The following is a 20,973-nucleotide window of genomic DNA, read 5'->3' as shown; positions in this document are numbered from 1 at the left end:
GAGAGATTAACATCAATGTCTCTTTCCCGAAATCATGATCTGGTTACCCAAGATAATCCACAGACCTTGTTGTGAGCAGTTTCATGTAGGAACTATTTTCTTTGTACCGAACTACACCTGCCAACCGTATCACCACACGGAAGGAAGCGTGCATCTACTCAACTCAACTGCAACTCTGAGCAAGGAAGGGACAGAAACTTTTACCTTAGTGAGGAGGTGTAGTTGACCCTGTTGCTAGGTGTGATGCAGTCTATTATCAGGTGTGATCGGTTGTCAGAAACATGCCCTTCTGTGAGACACCCAGTGGAAATGAAATGAACTGCTGACTGTGAAAGTGTTGACATATCCCAAATGGATCCCTTACCAATTCCATTTCTTCCCCTTAGCCCTTGTCTTGGCCTTTCCCCTTGGTTTTGCACGTTCACGTGAGGGGAAGTGGTGTCCCAGTTCTCCATCAGGTTAACCTGATAAGGGCTAAGGGGAAGAAATGGAATTGGTCCTGGGTCTGTAAGGGCTTAGGGCTTGAGTCAGCGAGTCTGTAAGGGATCCATTTAGGATTGGGGGAGTGTTAGTGTGATTACTCTGCTGATGGAAGGTGGAGACAGACTCAAGTCATCTCCATTGCACTGTTGCATTTTTCTGGTTTTACAAATATCTTAGTGTTGTGATCATTTTATTTCTGGCATTATAACGTTACTGCGTTGGGTGGGAAATGTTTGTGTATCCCTGATTAGCTTGACCACACATATTATCCCTGCATGATCAAATTTGTAGCAGTTTATTAACTCACTGTCATCCAGAGTTTGGATAATATTTCTCTGACCTCTTTATCTTTCCACCATTTTCTCCTCTGATTAAGAAACTCTTAAGACTCTTAAAAGTTCTCCTCCTTTTCACCTTAGGAGCTTTTTGAAGGTCTAAGGTGCTCTGTGAATAGGATAGAATATAGAATATCGTTTATTTGTCATTGTCACATGTACAACATAATTAAAGTGCCACCTTGTCAGAATAACTTTTATCTTTACAAGGACCTAATCTTAACTTTAAGGGAAAGCATCACAATTCTAAGAATTTTCTTAGAATTTCGTCACTAGAAGCAACTTTGAACAAACTTTGTGACTTGGTGATTTTGTTTGTTTATTCCATTCCATCACTGCTAGAAATTCAGCTGTACCAAGAATCTCACTACCACAGTCGTTATTCATATTTTAAGAAGGTAGAAATTCTATTCAGCTATAGAATAAGCCTGAAAAACTGGGAATTAGAACAAAAGTATGGAAAGTTGTGGCTATGGAGACGATACACCATCTCGTCGAGCCACACAGGTGTAAAGTAGCAGGTTTTCAGAACATTGCAGACCAACATATTGCAAGTAGTTGCAAGTTTCAGCTGTTTTTCAAGAGTGAACTGCCACTGTAAAGTGTGTGTCCTTTCTCAAAATTTCGGACTTTATGTTTGTTTGTAAAGTGTAGTTTCAGAAACTCAACTTTCTAGCGTTTCTCTTTACATATCTGTTGACACATATGTACAAAAATACTGAAAAACTAGAAATATTTGGACATTATGGACGTTGTTTTAAGATGTTTGATTGGCTAGTTTCCCCCAGGAATAAGGCAAATTGATCCAAAAAATCAGCTGAACTGTTTAATTGAGGAATTTTTTCTTTGATGAAGACAAAGACGAGCTTCGATCAGTCAGTCTGACAACATGACTGACAAGATACCTGATCTCCTGTCAGTATTGCTGAACCGTTACATCTGTCGCCACCTTTAACTGAAACTACCGAAACCACAGCAGCTGAATATGACACATAAGTCCCCATCTGCTCTCATTCAGGGCTTCCCTTTAAATCAAACGTCTGTTTACTCCTCCGCTGTCATGACTTAGTCTGAATTCACATACTACAGGGTGGAAAATCATGCAAAGCGGACGTTTGATACGAGGTTGCCAGGCAACAGTATAAGGTACCAGCTTTGCGGAGTGACTCAATACAAAGTGTCAAAGTTGTGTGTGCAAGAGAAAGCTATTAAATTAATTCAGCTGCACCCGTACAGAGAGCTTGTGAGGCACGACACATCTCAATGCTGAATACACTCTGAATGTGAATCACCGCCTTTATGAATTTCCATTGGCTAATGTTACACAGGGAGCAGTGCAAATGAATCAGCATATCAGGCCATGTGCTGCATGCATGACTAACACAGCATTACCTCCAATTATGTTGCTACATGAAACAGCCATCACCAGCACACAGAGGGGGTAATTTATTTTATTTTGCCACCAGGAGCTGTTCTGCCAATACAACACCTTCCTAATGGCTCCGTCATTTCACACATAGAGTTTTAATGTTGCTGCTGACAGTGTTTTCCATTTCACTTTGTTTGATAAACTGGAGCCTGTCGAACCGGAGTCAAATTCACTGGCATAATGTAATTTTCTTTTATCACTTTTGCCACCAGATCGCTCCTAAAAAGATTAGCGTGATGTCGGGGAGGTGTTTAAATCAGATCTTAGGAATCTCATTGTTATAACTGAAAATTGGTGTTCATTTATTAGGCTGTTTTCTCTCCAGTAGTCATCCATGATCCGACACCACAGCTTTCTCTTCCCCAAAATATAGTATCTGTGTCTCCTTGCAGAGAACTCATTGAGATAAATCTAAAGTATATGATGACAAAACTTAGTCAGCAGCCCTTTGTTATTGAATGAAAACACAATAAACACATCAACAAATACATTGTATTAATTATGTGCTATGGTCAGTATGCATATACCTATATATAACTTGGATCGGTGCTTCTCTACTAATGGTTTAAGAAAGGGGTTCCCAATATGGGGGTTGGCACCCTCTCAAGGGGTCTAGAGATAAATCCGATGGGTCACAAGATGACAAGAAAAGAAAATTAAATATGCTTCAGGAAATTTATTTTGGACTTTGGACTGTTTTGCCCTCTCCCAACTTCAAAGCAGTGAATTGATTTAAATACAGTATACATCCTGTCTCTTTACAATCACATTCAGCAATGTACAATAGAGTTACAATGCCAGGCTACATGTAAGTATCAGTAATCAACTGTCGTAAGTGCTGAAGAACTGAAGAAGCTTCTTATGAGAGGCGAAACGTCTTCAAGAAACGCAAGCAAGTCCAGTTGCCTACGGTATTAGCACTTATGATTACCATGACTTGGATGACTGAGAATCTTCACCGACAAGTACTCAACTGTATACTTTTAAGGTATCAACCCAAATAACCCGGTATCAAGTTGTTCCAGACCTCTCCAGTCAAATGAAATCTGCATCTGCATCTGCATTGATCCTTTTTGTACCCAGATCTAGAAAAAACAATTTTGAAGGGTTTTGCTGGCAACAATCACTGCAAGCATTCTTTGATTTAATGCAACGTGTGATTGGCTCCCTACAATACGACCTATACAGGTCGTGGTTTGGTGAAGTTGACCATGGCGCATTTTATGGAGATGGCAGTTCAGTGTACGTAGATGCCACCAAAGCATTCAAAAGTATCGACATGTTTGTGACGTCTCGTAGCATTTTACGCAACCGAATGCTTCCATTGACATGATGGGTATAGAATGAATTAGAAATAAAAGTATTCGTACTGGTATCAAATGTTTTAAACGGTACCCAGTCCTAGCCATGTATCTAGTCTTTGCTGCTTCTGAACTGTGCTTTGTGCATACTGAACTGGTTCCAATGATTAGCTGATGTTTAAGTGTTAATATCAAGCCTCAATGCTATTTTGATACCAACCAAAATGTGTCTGAAGCAGAGTATCCAGAAGAAGAAAAAAAGGGACTGAAAGCAGGCATAAAATGTTTGGTCATATTCATAATCTTGATTATGTTGGGTGAGAGTCAGGGTTCTTTGAAACTGATCAAATAGTTACTAATTTTGATAGAATATTTTGGCAGTTTTAGACTATTTGTTTTGGCCCAAAATCCGGCTGTGACGTTGAAAATTGAATGTGATCGTTTACGCTTGACCTTAAAAATAGTAGGTTGGATTTCTAATCTTTAGAAGAGAGAGTTTGGTACTACAGGAACTACTCCACTGATACAGACAGTGAATGACAATAAAAGCTCCATCTTGACACAAGTAGACCCTGTGTCGAGTTTATTTGGTCAAATAATAGCTTCCCTTTTATCGACAGTACACTGGTCTCATGGAATAATGCGTAATGTCCTCATACCTGCCCGTGACTGCTTTCCCTTTTTATCATTCAGTTCTGTTTGTACTCGGTCTTGTTACATTATTCTGTTTATTCAACAGGGTGTTGCTGTAAAAGCACGTCTGTTCAGCCAGCCAGCCCTGAATAAATAAAGCTTAAATAAACGTGACTAAATCTGGATGTACATGTGAGTAGCTTTTGAATGAAGGATTGTAACTTTATTGCAGGATATTTTTTAAGTGTCTCGTGTGTGTGTGAGTGTAGAGAAAAGAAAGGAATGGCTTTCTGAGAGCTCGCATTGATACCCTTTGTGTGAAACGACATTTTATTTCAAGGGAAAGAGATAAATTGCGGCTTTTGTTTACACACTTCAATTTCTGTTTTTGCTCTTGGTGGCATTTTGCTTTTTGTTTTGAAAACCGCGTCTCATTTCATGTGTAATTGCTGTTTGGTTTTTGTGGAATACATTAGTGTCTGTCAAGACTGCCTGTTTATTTTGGTGCCACGGAAATAAGTTTAGAAAAGTACATTCATAAACCATCATGACTTATATTTATCACCCTCCCACTATAAGTCACTGTTCGCATATTGAAAGAGGTATATTTGTTTACATCACAAACACGTCATGATTTTATGACAAACTTTATGACTTTGGTTTTTGTTCCACCTCCATATATTAGTCAGAAATTACCGGATATGTCACCACAGCACTGCGACATGAACTGAAACACCCTGTCAGTGACACCACGTGTCATCTTCCATGTGCACATTTGAATAGATTTTAAAATAGTTAATTTCACACCATAGATCGAATCACAATGTTTGTCTGCATTAACTTTCAGGTAGCATTACGCACATAAAATCAAACAGCACTGAGCTGAGTTTTTTGACACCTATAAAAGACCTCCCAAAAAGTCAGTGAGTTTAAGCAGACCGCCCTTTTCTGATGGGGAATTGAAGCAATTATATCAAAACCTCCAGACTTCATTGACAAAAACAGTAATTATACTCAGCAGAACACTAAATTACTGGTCTACCACAACCTTTATCGTTTAATATGTAAGGTAAAGCAGAGAATATTCAAATATAGCATACACTCACACTGATATTGATTTGTTTAGGTGGTTAAAATACGTTTTGCCGAAGCCACGTCCGCAGCAGTACATTGTTTAGCTTCTGTGTAGATTTGGTTTATTACAAATGATAGCAAAGCAACAAAGTACATAAATAAGCAAAGCAAAAACTTCACATGGGTCGGACCAAACTGTTAAACTAAATATCTTTGAAAGGCAAAGTCATGGCTGAAAATGACAACAGATATAAACAACTTTGCCGATTTCACATATCATCGCCATTGTCATTATTTGCCAGTTGTCTACCCAGAAGTGATGTTGTTGTTAGCGTAATGTCACAGTGATTTGGTCTATTTATCAATTGCTATATGAGTGGATATTGTCTTTTAACTATTTAAACAGTTTATCCATTAGTTTTAAATGTATTTTTCAACCATTTACCCATTTCTTTTAGCTAACTGTTTCAACCATTTTCTGTTATATTTTAAGCTAACTGTTTCAAACATTAAGCCTGTACGTTACTTCAAACTATTTCAACAATGTATCAATTTCGTTTAGCTAACTGTTTCAACCATTAAGGCTATCCATTACTTTAAAGTATTTCAACAATTTATCCAATACAGTTAGCTAACTATTTCAACCATTTGTCTTTTAGCTACCTGCTCAAACAATTAATCACTTACATTTAGCTAACTATTTCAGCCATCAGGCTATCCATTTCATTTAACTATTTCAACAGTTTATCCATTTCTTTTAGCCAGCTATTTTAACCATTTGTCCATTATACTTTTTAGCTAGCTGTTTCAACCGTTTGTCCATTACTTGGAGCTACTTCAACAATTTATCAATTACTTTTAGCTAACTTTTTTTTTTTTTTTTTTTTTTTTTAGTTATAACTGTTTCAACTGTTTAAACTATTTTAACAATTTATCAATTGCTTTTTGCTAGCTGTTTTAACCATTTATCCATTCTACTTTTAGCTAGCTGTTTCAACCACTTATCCATTACTTTAAAGTTTCTCAGCAGTGTATCCATTACTTTCAGCTATCCATTTCAATCATTTCCTTTTAATGAACAATGTAATTTCAACGATTTATCAGTCTAATCAATTTAAGAATCAACAATTTATCCTTTAGCTGGCTATTTTAACTATTTGTCTTTTTGGCTAAAGCTAAGCTTTAGCTAGTTTTAACCATTTATTCATTACTTAAAGAGAACTATTTTAACCAGTTATTAATTACTTTTAGCTGTTCTAACCAACCATTTTTTGCTAATTAGCTAACTGCTTTCAATACTGGTGATAACTTTTAGTGAACTGTTTTAACCATTTATCCATTACTGTAGGATAACTATTTTAGCCATTTATCTGTAACTTTTTGCTAACTGTTTTAACCATTTATACATTACTTTTAGTTACATTACTTTTAGTTAGCTAGCCATTTGTGCATTATTTTTAGCTTACTATTTCAACCATTTATCTTTTTAGCTTACTGTTTAACGATCTAGGCTATCTATTAGTTTTAGCTAACTGTTTATCCATTACATTTAGCTAATGGTTTCAACTGTTTAGGCTATCCATTACTTTTAGCTATTTTAACCATTTATCCATTACTTTAAGATAACTACTTTAACCATTTATCCCTTTGCGTTAGCTATCAACCATTTGTCTCTTATTTTTAGCCATTAACCATTTATCCTTTTAGCTAACGGTTTTAACTATATAGGTTGTCTATTATCTTTAGCTTACTGATTTAGCCATTTATCTTTTACTATTTATCATGTGTTTTGTTTCAACCATTTAAGCCTATCCTTTTAACTATTTCAACCATTTATCCTTTACTATTTTAATTGTTAATTCATTACTTGTAGCCAACTATTTCAACCATGTATCTATTCATTTTAGCTATTTCAACAGTGTATCCATTACTTCTGGTTACTATATAAGCAACATTACCTCCTGGTGTACGAGTAGACCTACCCCTGGTTAGGAATCATTTGCACACACTGCATAAAACCATTTATTACATTATGAATGTTGGTAAAAGCTCAGTTTTATGTTTTATATGCATTGTCTTAAGTAATTCCAAGAATGCAATGCTGCATGCTGTAATCAGGCAAGTTACCTAGTTATTTAGGTATTCACACTCCTTCATAATCACTTAAAAGGTAATCAGTCAATAATAATACTGAGATAAACAGCAGTTTGTGTTGGTTGGTGTTTGTTTCAGCAGAGCAGCATAGAGGAGTGTGATTCCTCTTTAGCTGTGACTCTGTGCATTACTGTGTGTTTGTTTTGTTAACCACAGTGAGGTCTGACTTCCTATATTCTCACCATGCACAAGGGAGTATCTGTTAACCTTTTATCTCTTTCTCATAACTGGCTCCACATATGAAGAGCTCCTCTGCAGAAATGTGTTTTAATTGTTAGGCTGTCGGCAGGGTTATTCACTTGAAATGGTATAGCAACACTTGAAAATAATTACTGTTTAGAGGCAGAGAGCCAAGAATGAGCCAAAAAAAGCTCTATTTTATAAAGATAATGGAAGATAAAAATGTCTTTTAATGATAGTAGTTGTGAAATGTCATAGAGATTGCATTTCAGATTAAACCTCTTACAGCAGTTGAAGTGTTAGTAGAAGCTAAAGCAGTGAAAAGGTTTGAAGTGTTTGCTCAAGTATAACGACTTAATGAGTAGATCTTTATTATCTGGCAGTAATCTATGCTTTAAAATCATCATGTAGTGTCTCCGAACGCTGTTTAAAGGCAGATAGCCAAGAATATAAGACTGCTTTGGTGCTGCTTTTACGAAACATCAGTAAATGATCAATAATTGTAATTTGCAGCAACCTTAGGGGATGCAAAGTAGGTGAAAATATTAAATTATTCAGGCTAAATAGGTATAAAGAAGCAGCATTATGTTGTGTGCACTGTCCACTGAACTCTGGGGAGACCGAGTGCAGTAAAAATCATCCAATCATCACCAACTTGTAATGCGATTTGGGTTTATATTTTATGATTCTCCCTGGCAACTGTAGTATCCATGGCTTGGAAGTCCCCTGATAATGATGGTAGTGTTTTTGTTTAATGTCATAAATGATAAATAATTAATGAAGTATAACTGCGAGCCAATAATGAGCCAATTTGCGCCACTAATTAATAGTTAATTCATCATTAATTCATCATAAATCATTGTTACAGTTACTGGTTACCCAGTTTATTTTATTTTATTTTTTTATTTTATTTTATTTTATTTTAAACTACTTCTTTAGTTTTCTATTCTATGTTTTTATCGGTTTTAATCACCCAGTCTGTTTTTTTTTTTGAGAAGATAAGACATCTGTGGAAAATATGGCGCCTGCTAAAAACCTCCTAACATCTGGATCTTAAGTTAGCATTCGAAAAAGGTGAGCTAGCAGCCCATCGCTAACAACCCAAACAGCTTTGGAAAAACACTTATTTGTAACACGACACTGCTTTATCCTCCTGAGACCCTGTGTCCTCATATGACTACATCATATTTTGTATTTGCTGGACCTTATTCTTCATTCTACTTAAAGGCGCTGTATGTAAGAATGTGGCCAAAACAGTTACTGCACTCAAATTCAAAATACTGCCGTGAGTCGTGTCCGCCCCCCCTCCCCTACAGATTCGAGGTTGCTGGACAGTGGCACGCTGGAGACTGATTTGTTTGCCCACGGGCGGCTGCCGTGGCAGGGTTGCGTTGCTGTGTCCTTGATCTTCGGTTTTCCAGCAGACCGTTACAACAAGTCCAGCTTCTCTGCTGCTAACGCTGCTGCCGGGATACAGCGGAGGAGGAGCCGGCTGCTAATGCTATGTACCAGGACACTGCTAATGCTGCTTGCCATGCTGCTGTAGCTCAGTCGTAACTGTAACTGATGCTGAGATTCTACTGACTGCGTGACTGGTAGACGGCGGTGGGTGGCGCAACAGGCCAAAACACAAATTCAAAACATAAACATGATTTGCGGACCGTAAAATATTTTTTTAAATACGAATATTCTGGCTGTACTATTGTTGTCGGTGAGATCAGTATGTTATATGAACATTATTCCTTAGTCTCTGTGACATATTAGGAGGATTTTATGACTATTTGCTTTAGATTTCTTACATGTTGCTCCTTTAACTTAGACCTGTTGTCCTCATCCGTGGACACTTTCTTGTGTTACTGGTAGTGAGACCTCAATACATTAATCCATGTAAAGACAAGATGGCAGCCATCTCTGCCAAGTCAGTCTGCAGCTGATCCCGACACAAAAGTGGACAAGGTCCCAAACCTGATCACATTTTATAATTGAAACGTTTTTATTTATGATTAATAATGTTTGTAATTTGATATGGCAACACATTTGACTAATTTTAGCAACATTAACAAGATGAGACACTGTTAATTAGGACAAACTCGTTTGAAGACATTGGGACTTTACTGTTGTTAACGATTAACTGTTTTTCGTACTTATTGAATCCTACTGATCGGAAATAGCTAGGAGAAATAAGAATGCATACCAAAAAAACTATGGGTCTCAGGAGGTTATTCAGTGTTTTACTGTTTTTAATCACCTCATCCATTTGTTTAGGAGAGGAGGAGACCTCTGGAGATAATTCGGCTCATGATAAATATCTTCTGAACAATGAACGCTAAAGGAAATCTAACCGCGAAAACTTTCAGCTGGTAGCAATATGCAATCCTGACTGCTAGGTGCCACTTAATCCCCCTAAATCTTACACACTGTTACTCTAAGTAAATCGTCTGAATCATAACTTTCTCTAGCATTATTGTTTCCTCATCCTTAATGTTACCCAGAATATAACCTGGAGTCATTTCTAAGGAACTTGGGCTCAAACTGTATCTTTTGTGAAAATAACTACTTCATGCTGTTATTACTCATAGTTCTGTGGGTGTAGCTGTAAAAAAACAAATGGTCCTGTTATTGTGAAAGAAGGTTCCTACAAAACAGATAAAAAATCAATAGAAATTTATTTTCTTACTTATCAAAAATATCTGCAACACATTTGCATAGATGGACACAAAATAGCTTACATGATTGTTCCATGTGATTGTAACAATGAGAAGAGAGCAACACAACACAAAGTATTTAAGAGGGTGTTATTTTCCCCAAACACCTGTTTCTCCTCCATAAACACAACTGAAGTGTAAATCTAAATAAATGCACATCCTCTGTCTGTTTGTGGAATAACTTAGACATCTTTCAGGGCTTTGTTTCAGCAGAAAAAGAGTTAATAATGACATTATTTTATAACTGACCAATTATTTTCTCTAAATTCAAATAGATTAAATAAATATTCCAAATATATTAATCACTGGTTTGTTAAATACTTTTCAAATATATACTTTCCGAATCAGTTACGTCAAACAAAAAGGGGAAAACTCTCAATGGTCAGTGATTATTTTTAACTTAAATGCTCCTCTAGCACAAATAAAAATAGAAATGAAAAGTAAGAAATAAACACAAATGTCTTCAGAATCGAGTCCTCAGCTTCTCATAACAACTTCTTCACAGTTCAGTAAAGCACATGGATCCACCCCCATGTGTTTTGTTCCGCCACAGTCGGCAGTGGGGACGTTTTTGTGGGTACTGCGTCACATTTTCACACCAACAGTACCCCATAAATCCATCCTTCAGCTTCTCATAGGGAAACCTTCTCCTGTTTGTGACTTAGTTTGTGCTTTTCCATCACAACCGCTCCAGAAAATATCCCTCCTTCTTCCAAGTTGGAAATCCATCTTTCCGAAACTTTCCACCAGGAGGCACCTAATCCAACATTTCCCAGTGGTGCAGGACCACAACTTCTCTTTCCACTGAGCGGGTGTTCAGTGGGCGACTTGCCATTGCTGCTCCTTGATCAGTTGGCGTACTGTCTGTAAAAGGCAACCTTGACGCGCTCTATCTGGTGACACAGTTTGATGGCAGGGCCGAGCTTCAGGTCCATGCACTCCTGTACGGTGGGCAGAGTTAGCAGCAGCAGGGCCTGACCGTCGATGTCCTGCACAAGAGATGCATATAAATATTTAAACAGAGAAAAGGAGAAAGGTGTCACTCGAATTTTTCTGCTTAAAGTGGCCGACAGAAGCAAATTTTACTTTCCTTTTTCCCTCTACATTCAACAACCGTTCTTTACTACGAATTGTTTCAAAAGAAAGACGTTTTTTATGTCCTCATGCATCCAAAAATTGTTGTTGTTCATGCTGTAAAAGTGCTCTTTACTGCTGCCAATGGTAAACCAGATCCTCTTGCCATTTAGTCAAGCCTCTGGTCATAAAAGGCAATGAGAATAAAAGGTGTAAAACATGCACATTAGCCTCTTAATAAGTAGAAAAGCAAAGATTTTTAAAATCAGATTTTGACCCTGATTTCTTGCACCATTGATTTTGTTTTAAATCTTTAATTTGCTCTTGAATAACCCTGAAAATATAAACCCTTACTATCTGTAAAGTGTTTCTGATTATCGGCATGTTGTCAGGCTCATCTGACGTCACGCACTGAAGTAATATTTAATCAAACACTCCGGGTGGTGACTGACCTCCTGATATCTGATGCTGTACTTAAAAACAAATATTAGCTCATAATGTTGTAAGTGGAAAACAGCTGTGAAAAGACGAGGAGCAGAGAGAGTAAATTTACTTCCTTAAGAGATAATCTGAACAACTGTGCGTGCACTCCTGTACGTCTTTGTGGAGCAAAGTGTTTGGGCCTTTTGTGGTTAAACAGGCGGTTGTGATGGTAAGAGGTGTGGCCTAATTAATATAGTTTGTCGGTAAGTGTCGTCACGTGTGTGTGTGTGTGTGTTTACCTGCTCCTGGAAGATGTTGGCCAGGGACGCACAGTCAGTAGAGTTGATAAACTGAACGACTTCATCGACGCTCCACTCGAGAGGGTTTCTGTCCAAAACCAGCTGACCGTCCTCCTCCTCCACCTGACACACACATATAATGGAAGACCCATACATATAAAACACACTTCTTCATTAATTTCATGAGTCATTAAACTGGACACATGCTTGTCAGTAACCACTGTGAGGGCTGAACCTCTGTCAGCGTGCCGTCTGTCTGTCCGCACCTGCACGTCTTGTCCTTTGGGAGGCTGGTACTTGCTGTTCTGGTTGTAAGCCGACAGCGAGCGTGTCGACCTCCTGCGGCCCTCTGGGGCCTCCTGGCTGCTGGGAGTGTTGCCGGCGCTGAAGGCCCTGCGCAGCGTCGCAGCCCGGCGAGGACGGCTGCTGGTCACCTCCACCGAGGAGGCGTCGGTGTGGTCCTCTCGGGGCTCCGAGCTGGTGCCTTCGCTGCCCGACTGCAGCGCCATCTCTTCATCATCCTCGCTGTCCTGAGGGAGGAAGAAAGAGTCAGAGTCAGATAGGTTGGCTGCAGGTGTGGTTTTTAAGGCTTCAGTTTGGTGGGCAAACTCTTTGCAGTGTTGAATGTACCTCAGATGTTCCCTCTGGAAAGTTCTGAAATAGTTTTTGTGAGACCATGTTTTGGCTAGTTGGCTTAAAACATGAATCAGCTGTTTCTTGCCCAGGGAATGTTTCTACAATATTGTCTCCGAATCTTTTTTTTCATGTTTGATCAAACAGCCAAAATGATGATTTAACTCGAATACTCTCCAGCTCCACTGGTGTCTCACTGGTGTCACTCACAGGAGGAGATATTTGAACTGGACAGGAGCATGGGTGAGATTAGTCTGAAGTTCCTCGTGAGTGACGTTACACATGACTCATGTTGCCCGCAAGAGTTTCAAGTTTCCACTCAGGGCATGAACTGAGAGTTTACATCGTCTGCTCCGCGGGGTTGGGTTCCTAGGACCGGCTCCAAACCCAGATTCTTTGAGCTTTACCGGAGTCTCTTATTGAATCTTCAGTGTGTTTCTAGTTGAGTTGACTGACTCAGTGAAACAACAACAGTGGTTAAAATAAAAACTGACCAACCAATGCTGCAGGGGGGCTTCACTAACCAATCAGTGCCATTGCCTGGACTGACGCCGTTGTCAAGCTGTTGTCAAGCAGTGTGTGGGAACCAATGAGGAGTATTAACAATGGCAAGCCCCATAGACAAGCCAGACACTGCTATCAAGGCTGTTTTAAATCAAAATGTCTTCTCAATATCTGCTGACACTGTAGTTTGTTTTACTTTGCCCTGCTTTTCTTTTAAAACCTCGGCAAAACAAGTATGTTGGCATGGCTACGCATCAGTGTGGGCTTAAAGCAATGTTAGATTCAAGTGGTATGTGGGTCTCTAGTGATTGGTGAGGGGGAATGTAACAGGTTAACAGCAGAAATACAAACCTGAAGTCGGCATTTGAGTTTTAGTTCTAAATTATGAAGCTTATGACTTTTAACTCTTGTTATTTAAAATTGCTAACCACTGTACCACCTTGCTGCCCTGATATGGATATACGTATTAAGCTCATTTTATATTTGTTTCAGATTCAATAAAATTCTATCAAACCAAGTAAGTACAACTCTTTTGCTACAACAGCTCTAGAGCTGAAATGATGAATTGATCAGTCGACTTGACAAAAAAATTGGGTAATAGTTTGGGTCATTTTTAAGGCAAAAATGCCAAATATTACCTTTATCCAGCGTCTCAGTTGTGGGGCTTTTGCTGCTCTTTATATTTGGGTTTTGGACTATTGCTTGAACACTATAATAAGGCTACAATTAAGATATATTTCCATGATCAATTAATGTGCTTTTATTGATTAATTATTTGGTGTATAAAATGTCAGCAAATGCTAAAAATGACTCTCATTTTCCTACAGCTCAAAGTGATGCCTTCAATGTATTGTTTTGTCTAACAGCCATCAGATACTCAGTTTGTAATGACACAGGAGATAAAAAACAGAAAATACTGAAATGAGAGCAACAAGAACACGCTATTTTTAAATTTATTTGCAGAACAAAATGGCTCAAATTATTCATCGACTATCAAAATAGTTGCCTATTAATTTTTCCATTAATCAACTTATCATTTCAACTCGACAAAAAAAGCAACATCTTAAAGACCCAACAATTAATTGAGAAACTAATCTGCAGATTAATCTCTAATTAAAATAAAAATTTGTTGCTGCTCTGCTCAGCACAGTCTCTTACCTCAGTATTTCTCTTGGTGAAAAACCAGCTACAAACCAGTCTGACCAGTAAACAATCCACATTTCAGTGGTAAAAACACCCACAAACAATAATTCATAACCGAGTTGAGATTGAATCTTTCCTTTATGCGACATCACACATAAAACCAAAGCACTAATTCAAGATCGAGCCTTTAATTGGTATAAATTCAGATTTAGTCAGCTGTCTAAACTGAACTAGCTGAGCTACATTTCCTGCCTGTGAAGCTCCTCTTCTTCCTGTCACATGTTGGGATGTTTATATTTATACAGTAAATTATGACTGTACAGTATCCGCCTGTTGTGTGAGCTGGATCTGACAGGACGCCCCGTTAACATGATACAAGGGAGGAAGAAAAGAAGAAGAGACAAGGCGGAAAGTGGAGAAGAAGAAGAAGTGTTATCTAACCTGCGGTGAGCCAGCAGGAGTGTAGTCCACAGCTGACGAGCGTCTCTTCTTCTGCACAAAGATAGCTTTCCTCTTCTTCCTGCGGCGCGTCGGCTTGGCCAGCTCTCCCTCGGCTGCCTCCTCTCCTCCCGTCGGCTTGGACAGCTTCCTCTTCTTCCCATAGTAATAGGCTGCGGACGCACCAGCAGATGTTGAAAACAATACACCCGAAAACAAACCCTAGCTACTCATCAGAGGCAATTATACACTCTGCAGTGATTTGGGGTCTTCTTCATAGCTGTGGTGCAGGAAGTGATGCGTTTAATTACAGAGACTCACTGTATTTGGTTTTGGTCTGAACGGAGCAGTTCTCCGGGCACTTGTCGGTGACGAGGACAGGGCTGAAGAGGTTCGGGCAGCACTGCAACTTCACGCACACCTTACGGCAGAAGTCTGGGATCTGGTCTGCGAGGCGGACGATGCGGATGGTGGAGCGATAGGTTTTCCCTTTATATCTGAAAGAGGGATGTCGTGACATTGTCAGCCAGTGATTACACTTTTATTTATGGGAACAATGCATAATGAAACTGTAATCCATCAGAGCACTTGAAGATGAATGATTGCCGGCGCAGTTATGATGTGAAAGTGGGCTGTTTCAGTGAATTCAGATTGTCTGGTTGATGAGGATTATCCAGGAGAGCGCAGTGCGTCAGGCAGGGTCGATTTTGCAATCTCTCATCTAATGGCTAAGGTTAGGAAAGGTGAGTTGATCTGTTGGCAGCTCAAGGACAAATCTGACCTGCAGTCTGATGTAGCCGAGTTCTTCTGAGTGACTTCTTTAATATTCAAACAGACAGATCAAAGATGAGATTATATATGTAGACTGAAGCTTCAGTAAGATTTGTCTTTTGTTGTTTTTGTTCATTTTGTCAGGTTTTAAGTTTCACAAATAAACAAGAAAGAGAAACAATGAAGTAATACAAGAAAATGAAATATAACACCAGGAAGGAGAGTTTCCTCCTGTTGAAAATAAATACCTAAACTAGAAAAGTGCACTGAATGAAGCTAATCTGCAGTCGTTTCAGATTTCCTTCATTTTCAGGCTGGTTTTGTGGATTTGGAGCTAAATGTTGTGCCTGGGGCACGTCGTGTATTAATGATACTCGTTACCTGGAGAGGTTGGAAAAAGATATTTGTTTCTTCCCTGTTCCAAAACCAAAATCAAACCCTGAAAAGTGTAGGGTTAGCTAGCTAGCTACTGAAGATATAGCCTACTGAATGTATACACATGCTGCTTTTGCTTTGTAATGATTATAACAGTGAAACAAAGACCGACCCTGCTGTACAGGAACCAGTGAAGGGAAGCAGGGAAACTTTGTGATATTCAACCGACTGTGTGTCATCACAGTGTGTGCAGATGAAGGGTGAAGCCAAACACAGTTCATCTGCACACGCTGCAATGCCACACAGCTGGTTCAATATGAACCAGCAGTGATGTGGTGGTTCACTTTTACACTGTGATCTGTAGCCTATAGTTCGGCTTTAGCTTCTAACTATCTTTGTCTTTTTAACCTGTTGCTGCTGCTGAGTCAGTTTGACATTCTGGATATATCCTTCAAACACAGACTGTAGACCCCTCTGTCTGCTTCTCTCTGGAATCACTCTTTCATTTTTCCTTAGCGAAAGGTCAATTGTGAATCAACGCAACCATAAGAGGTCCTTGAACTTACAGTTATACATGCGTACATAAAGTATTAGGCTGATTGGTCAAGTAGTGTGCGAGTAGGCTACGGACAGGCAGACACATGCACGTGCACACACATACGGACACGACCAAATGCCTGATAACAAGACAGAACTGAAAGATGTTTTTCATGTTAATGACTGGTCACAAATATCCCAAATAGCTTATTCTCTTGTGGTTACGTACATGAGCTTAGCAGATCTGTTTGTACATTTAAAAGCATATAATGTAACCTGATGATTCCTAACCTTTCCTACAACCATAAAGGCTTGGTTCACTAAAAACAATGGCCAGTTGCCCACATGAACACAGAAACAGGTTTTGCTTGCTGTAATTATTCCTCCCGGTTGTATTTCTTAACACACTTTCGTTGTCAGTGATGGGGAACAAGATCTACAGCTGTTGTTTTGTGCAAAAATGTATTCTAAAGTTTATCTGACGTTAATACGAGGCTTCAGCAGTCTTAATATGTCAGACTGAGAGCATGCTTTCCAAATAAACTGTCTTTTCAGTATGAAGTTCCTTCACTTCGTTAGTTATGGTTACAAGGAGGGACTTTTGTACTAAAAGACAGGAAGATACACACTTGATTTATCTCAGTCAGACAACTTAAGCCCCATATTAACTGTGGATAAACACTGGAGCGTATTTTTACACAAAATAAAGACTGTGGATCTTGTCCATTGAAAGTGCATTAGGCCAGTATGAACAGGAGGAGTGATTACAGCAAACAGAACCTGTTCACATGTTAACATGGTCACCTGGGGCTGGTTGCATAAAGTACTTTCCTTTAAATAAAATCAGTTGCACAAACATCCTTAAGTCTCCTACCTAAGGTTTCCTTAAGTTTTTCTCCTTATCTTGGTCTTACACTTAAGGAACTGCTTAAAGTTTGTTAAACTGTTGCACAAAGAGCCTTAGTAACCAAGGTAAGGAAGAAACTAAAGGTACCTTTGACTGCATAAGAACTGCATAAATGAGGAAAATGAAGGCATCCTAAGAAGAGTGTTGCAACCGCAAGAACCCAACAGACACCCTTCATGATGAGCAATAATTTTGCACTATAAATTTCACTGAAGGTCAGTTTATAATTTCTTGTAACGTCTGAAGTTTGATCACTGTTTTCCAAAGCTGTGCTCTTCCAGCCCCGTTACAATTAACGATTGCTCTGCAGTTTTATTTGATGGGATCTTTCCAATAAGTTATTGGCGAGGCATACACAAGTCAACGGTATGCTGCGTCATTCACCGTGTCTGCAAACACTGTAGTGACGTTCCCATCCAAACAGGAAGAGGAAGACATAGCGGCACACTTTTTTGATGTTGCCTGCTTCCCAAAACTTTGCGGGGTGAAAGACGGAACCCACTTCAGGATCCAAGCGCCCGCACAACATGAGGATCAATTTGTCAACCATTAAAAAATCAACACTCAATCAGTGTTGAGTTTGTCTGCAGTTATGAAAACAAAATAACCAACATTGCAGCACAATGGCCTCGCAGTATCCATGACGCTCAGATTCTAGACGAGAGGGTTATTGAATTCCTCTAGAAGTATGATTTTTCTCCCTCCAGCCAATTTGTTTTTCGTGTCTTCTTATCCAATGCAATTTTTTTACTATCAGGCCGAATTTGTGAGAGGATCCTTAGATGCGACAGCAGGTCTTTTCTTGACTAAAGAAACCCTTTAAGAGATTCTGTGCAACAACTTTAAGTAATTTCCTCAGCTCAGGAAAAACTAATCCTTAAGTGTCATACTTAAGGAGCAAACTTAAGATGCTTTGTGCAACCAGCCCCTGACCTTTAATTTAAGACTTGAAAACTTAAACTATCCTTTAATACTTGGGGGAAGAATGGGGTATAATATTTTGTACCATGGAAAATCTGTCCCAAACCACTGTACACTAATACATTTTCAAAAAAGACCTTACATAAAAGGGGCCTGAGGTGCAAAGATAATTAAATGTGATCTAAACAGACCCAGATAGAGAAAGAAGACTGGCAGCAGCATGATGCTCCACCAATAAACAAGTTCCAATACATGTTAGGGCTGCAGCTAATGATAATTTTCATTATCAAATTATATGTCCATTTTTCCCGGAAACCGATAAATCATTTAGTGTGTAATATACCAGAAAATTGGGGGGGAAATGTCCATTAAAAGTTCTCACAGACCAAGGTGGCATCTTAAAATGTCAAAACCCAAAGATTTAAAGTCAGTTGTGATATTAAAACAATGACAAGTAGAACATTTTTACATTTAGGAAGCTTTTTTCATTTCATTTTTGCTCAATAAACTTCTTCAACAATTAATAGATCATCAAAATTATTACTAAGTTTCTGTTGTTAGTTTTCAGCACTTCTACATGTCCAAAAGAATCACTGTGAAGTTGCCCCAAAAAACACATTTTTCTCCTGAGATAATTAACCCACCATTTGATCAGAGCTGCTAACAAGTCTGGTTCGATGACTCGTCTCTCAGGGCGGCAAACGCCCCAGAAAATCAGAAGTAACTCTGTTACTTTGTTGACTTATCAAAACATTGGTGCATGAATGTGATCACTGTGCTCCGCAGCCCAGCGCAGGTGACTCACCAGGACCCGTGACTGGCCGAGCCTTTCTCGTTTCAGCCAGAAAAAATGGAGCAGTTTTTGATTAGACAACACAGAGCACGCAGCCTGGAGCTGTGGAATAATTTGGCTCTGTGCAGCCAGCAGTGGAGGAAAATGCACAACTCGCACAAAGCTCTGAAAAAATAACATCAAAAGTTCAGCAGAGGGGGCGATATGGACTCTCAGGGACGGCGAGAGGGAAAAACAGCAGGCTCCTCTGTGAGGCCTGCGACTGATTTATGTGATGAGATGTGGTCATAGTTTGATTTATTATGATTTACAATACATTAAGCATGAAAGCCAAAAAGGCCTGTAATGTTATGACTTCACTGCCCCTGAAAATGACCAGAACCAGAGAATAACCAAATCAATTGGGAGAATGTGTTCTAGTGAACGTTCTCCTGCACGTCTTTGTGCTCTCCTCACTTGGCTTTGAGGGTCTCCTCCTGGCAGTCCCAGCTCTGATCCTCCAGCTCCTGCAGCTCCTTCAGGACTCGTCCGGGCTTGTAGGCGGCGTTGATCAGCATGCTCAGCAGCTGGAGGCAAAAACAAAACCGCAGATTAAAAAAAAATAAACTCCCGCTTCTATTAAACAGTTCTCAGGAAGAATCAGAGTAACTGCACAAACATGAAGGAGCACAAATGCAGATCACACTTGTCTTTACGGATACATTTGTGCATGCTCACACACATACAGAAAGTGCATGTGCACGCACAAACAGTCTCTGGAGAAATTAAGAGGCTGTTTTGCTGAGCGGTAGTGGCGGTGGTGTGTATGTGTAAACACGCTTGACTGACAGCTCCTCACATTAAAACGAAGGCTCTGCTGGGAAACTGCAGGTGGTTAACAAGACATCGCTGTCTCACCCTCCGTTTTTCACCTCCTCCCCTCTTTCAATCTCTGTCAGCCCACCCCTCGCTTTGAAAGTGTGTAACTCTTTGATTAAACCTGCTCCTCTCATCAGCCCACCTCTTTGAGGACCAGCGTGCACTTTCCGGGCCCGACGGCCTGCGGCAGCTCCGCAATGCGTCCCTTGTTGAGGTAGGGTCCTGAGAAACAGCGGTGGTTGACAAAAATCTTGGAGCAGCAGTATCTGCCGTTGGCTGAGCCTGAGAGAGAGGACCAGAAACAGGAACATTAGCCAACATAGAAACATATATGATGCGTGTTAACTTCTCTTAAGTCTCTTTTAAAAATGTAGCCAAACAAAAGAGTATTAAACAAGTCAGTAATAAGTTTATCATTTTATATATCCATCAATCACAAGCCCACTGCCTGCTCGTCATTAAACAAACTTTTCTAGGGTATTAGTCATCGCTATCTTGAGTCATCTAAATGAAAGCACACAGAAACATGAACCATAGTTTGCAGCGTCAAAGATCCAAGAATAAAACTAAACAAATCTAAAGATTTAATCTCTGATGTGTGTTCGTCCTGAGCTGATGTAGTTAATGTAACTCCTAAAAAATATATAACATACTGTATGTGGAAAAATAAACATTAGAAAGACACTATACAAACAAGTTTTACAAGTATAATCAAACCCTTTATTTTAATCTGACAGCAGATGTTGCAGCTTTTGGTTGCCAGATCTGAGCAGTGTTGGTGCGGAATATTTTTATATTTAACAGGGCTGTATCAGATGTTTTTTTAAAAAAAAAAAAAAAATACATTTCAAGCTTCTATTAAGGTTTTTAAATGAAGTTTCAAATGTAAGGACATAACCACAACTGAACACAGACGCCTGACATGTTGGAGTAACTCCAGAACTGTGACGATGCAATCTTCAAAAAATGACTTATCCATGCAGTCCTGGGATACACTGCCTTT

General features: G+C 39.2%; 1 protein-coding gene across 3 annotated transcripts in view; it reads right to left on the bottom strand.

The window, feature by feature from the left end:
* Positions 1–10,236: 10,236 nt before the first annotated feature.
* Positions 10,237–20,973, bottom strand: part of sfmbt2 (Scm like with four mbt domains 2) — a 94,404-nt gene continuing 83,667 nt past the window's right edge. For all 3 annotated transcript variants that reach the window (XM_078165396.1, XM_078165398.1, XM_078165397.1), the window contains 7 exons: positions 20,113–20,252; positions 19,569–19,678; positions 15,130–15,305; positions 14,812–14,981; positions 12,357–12,620; positions 12,091–12,213; positions 10,237–11,283 (listed from right to left, as the gene is read on the bottom strand). In XM_078165396.1, the coding sequence (XP_078021522.1) occupies positions 11,143–11,283; positions 12,091–12,213; positions 12,357–12,620; positions 14,812–14,981; positions 15,130–15,305; positions 19,569–19,678; positions 20,113–20,252 (1,124 nt within the window). In that variant the 3' untranslated portion in view covers positions 10,237–11,142. The remainder of the gene's footprint in view (positions 11,284–12,090; positions 12,214–12,356; positions 12,621–14,811; positions 14,982–15,129; positions 15,306–19,568; positions 19,679–20,112; positions 20,253–20,973) is intronic.

The sequence above is a fragment of the Epinephelus lanceolatus genome, chromosome 23 (genome assembly GCF_041903045.1).
Source record: "Epinephelus lanceolatus isolate andai-2023 chromosome 23, ASM4190304v1, whole genome shotgun sequence".
Taxonomy (NCBI): domain Eukaryota; kingdom Metazoa; phylum Chordata; class Actinopteri; order Perciformes; family Serranidae; genus Epinephelus; species Epinephelus lanceolatus.
Note: the sequence above shows the minus strand (reverse complement) of the source record. Positions and strands in the feature narration are given on the sequence as shown.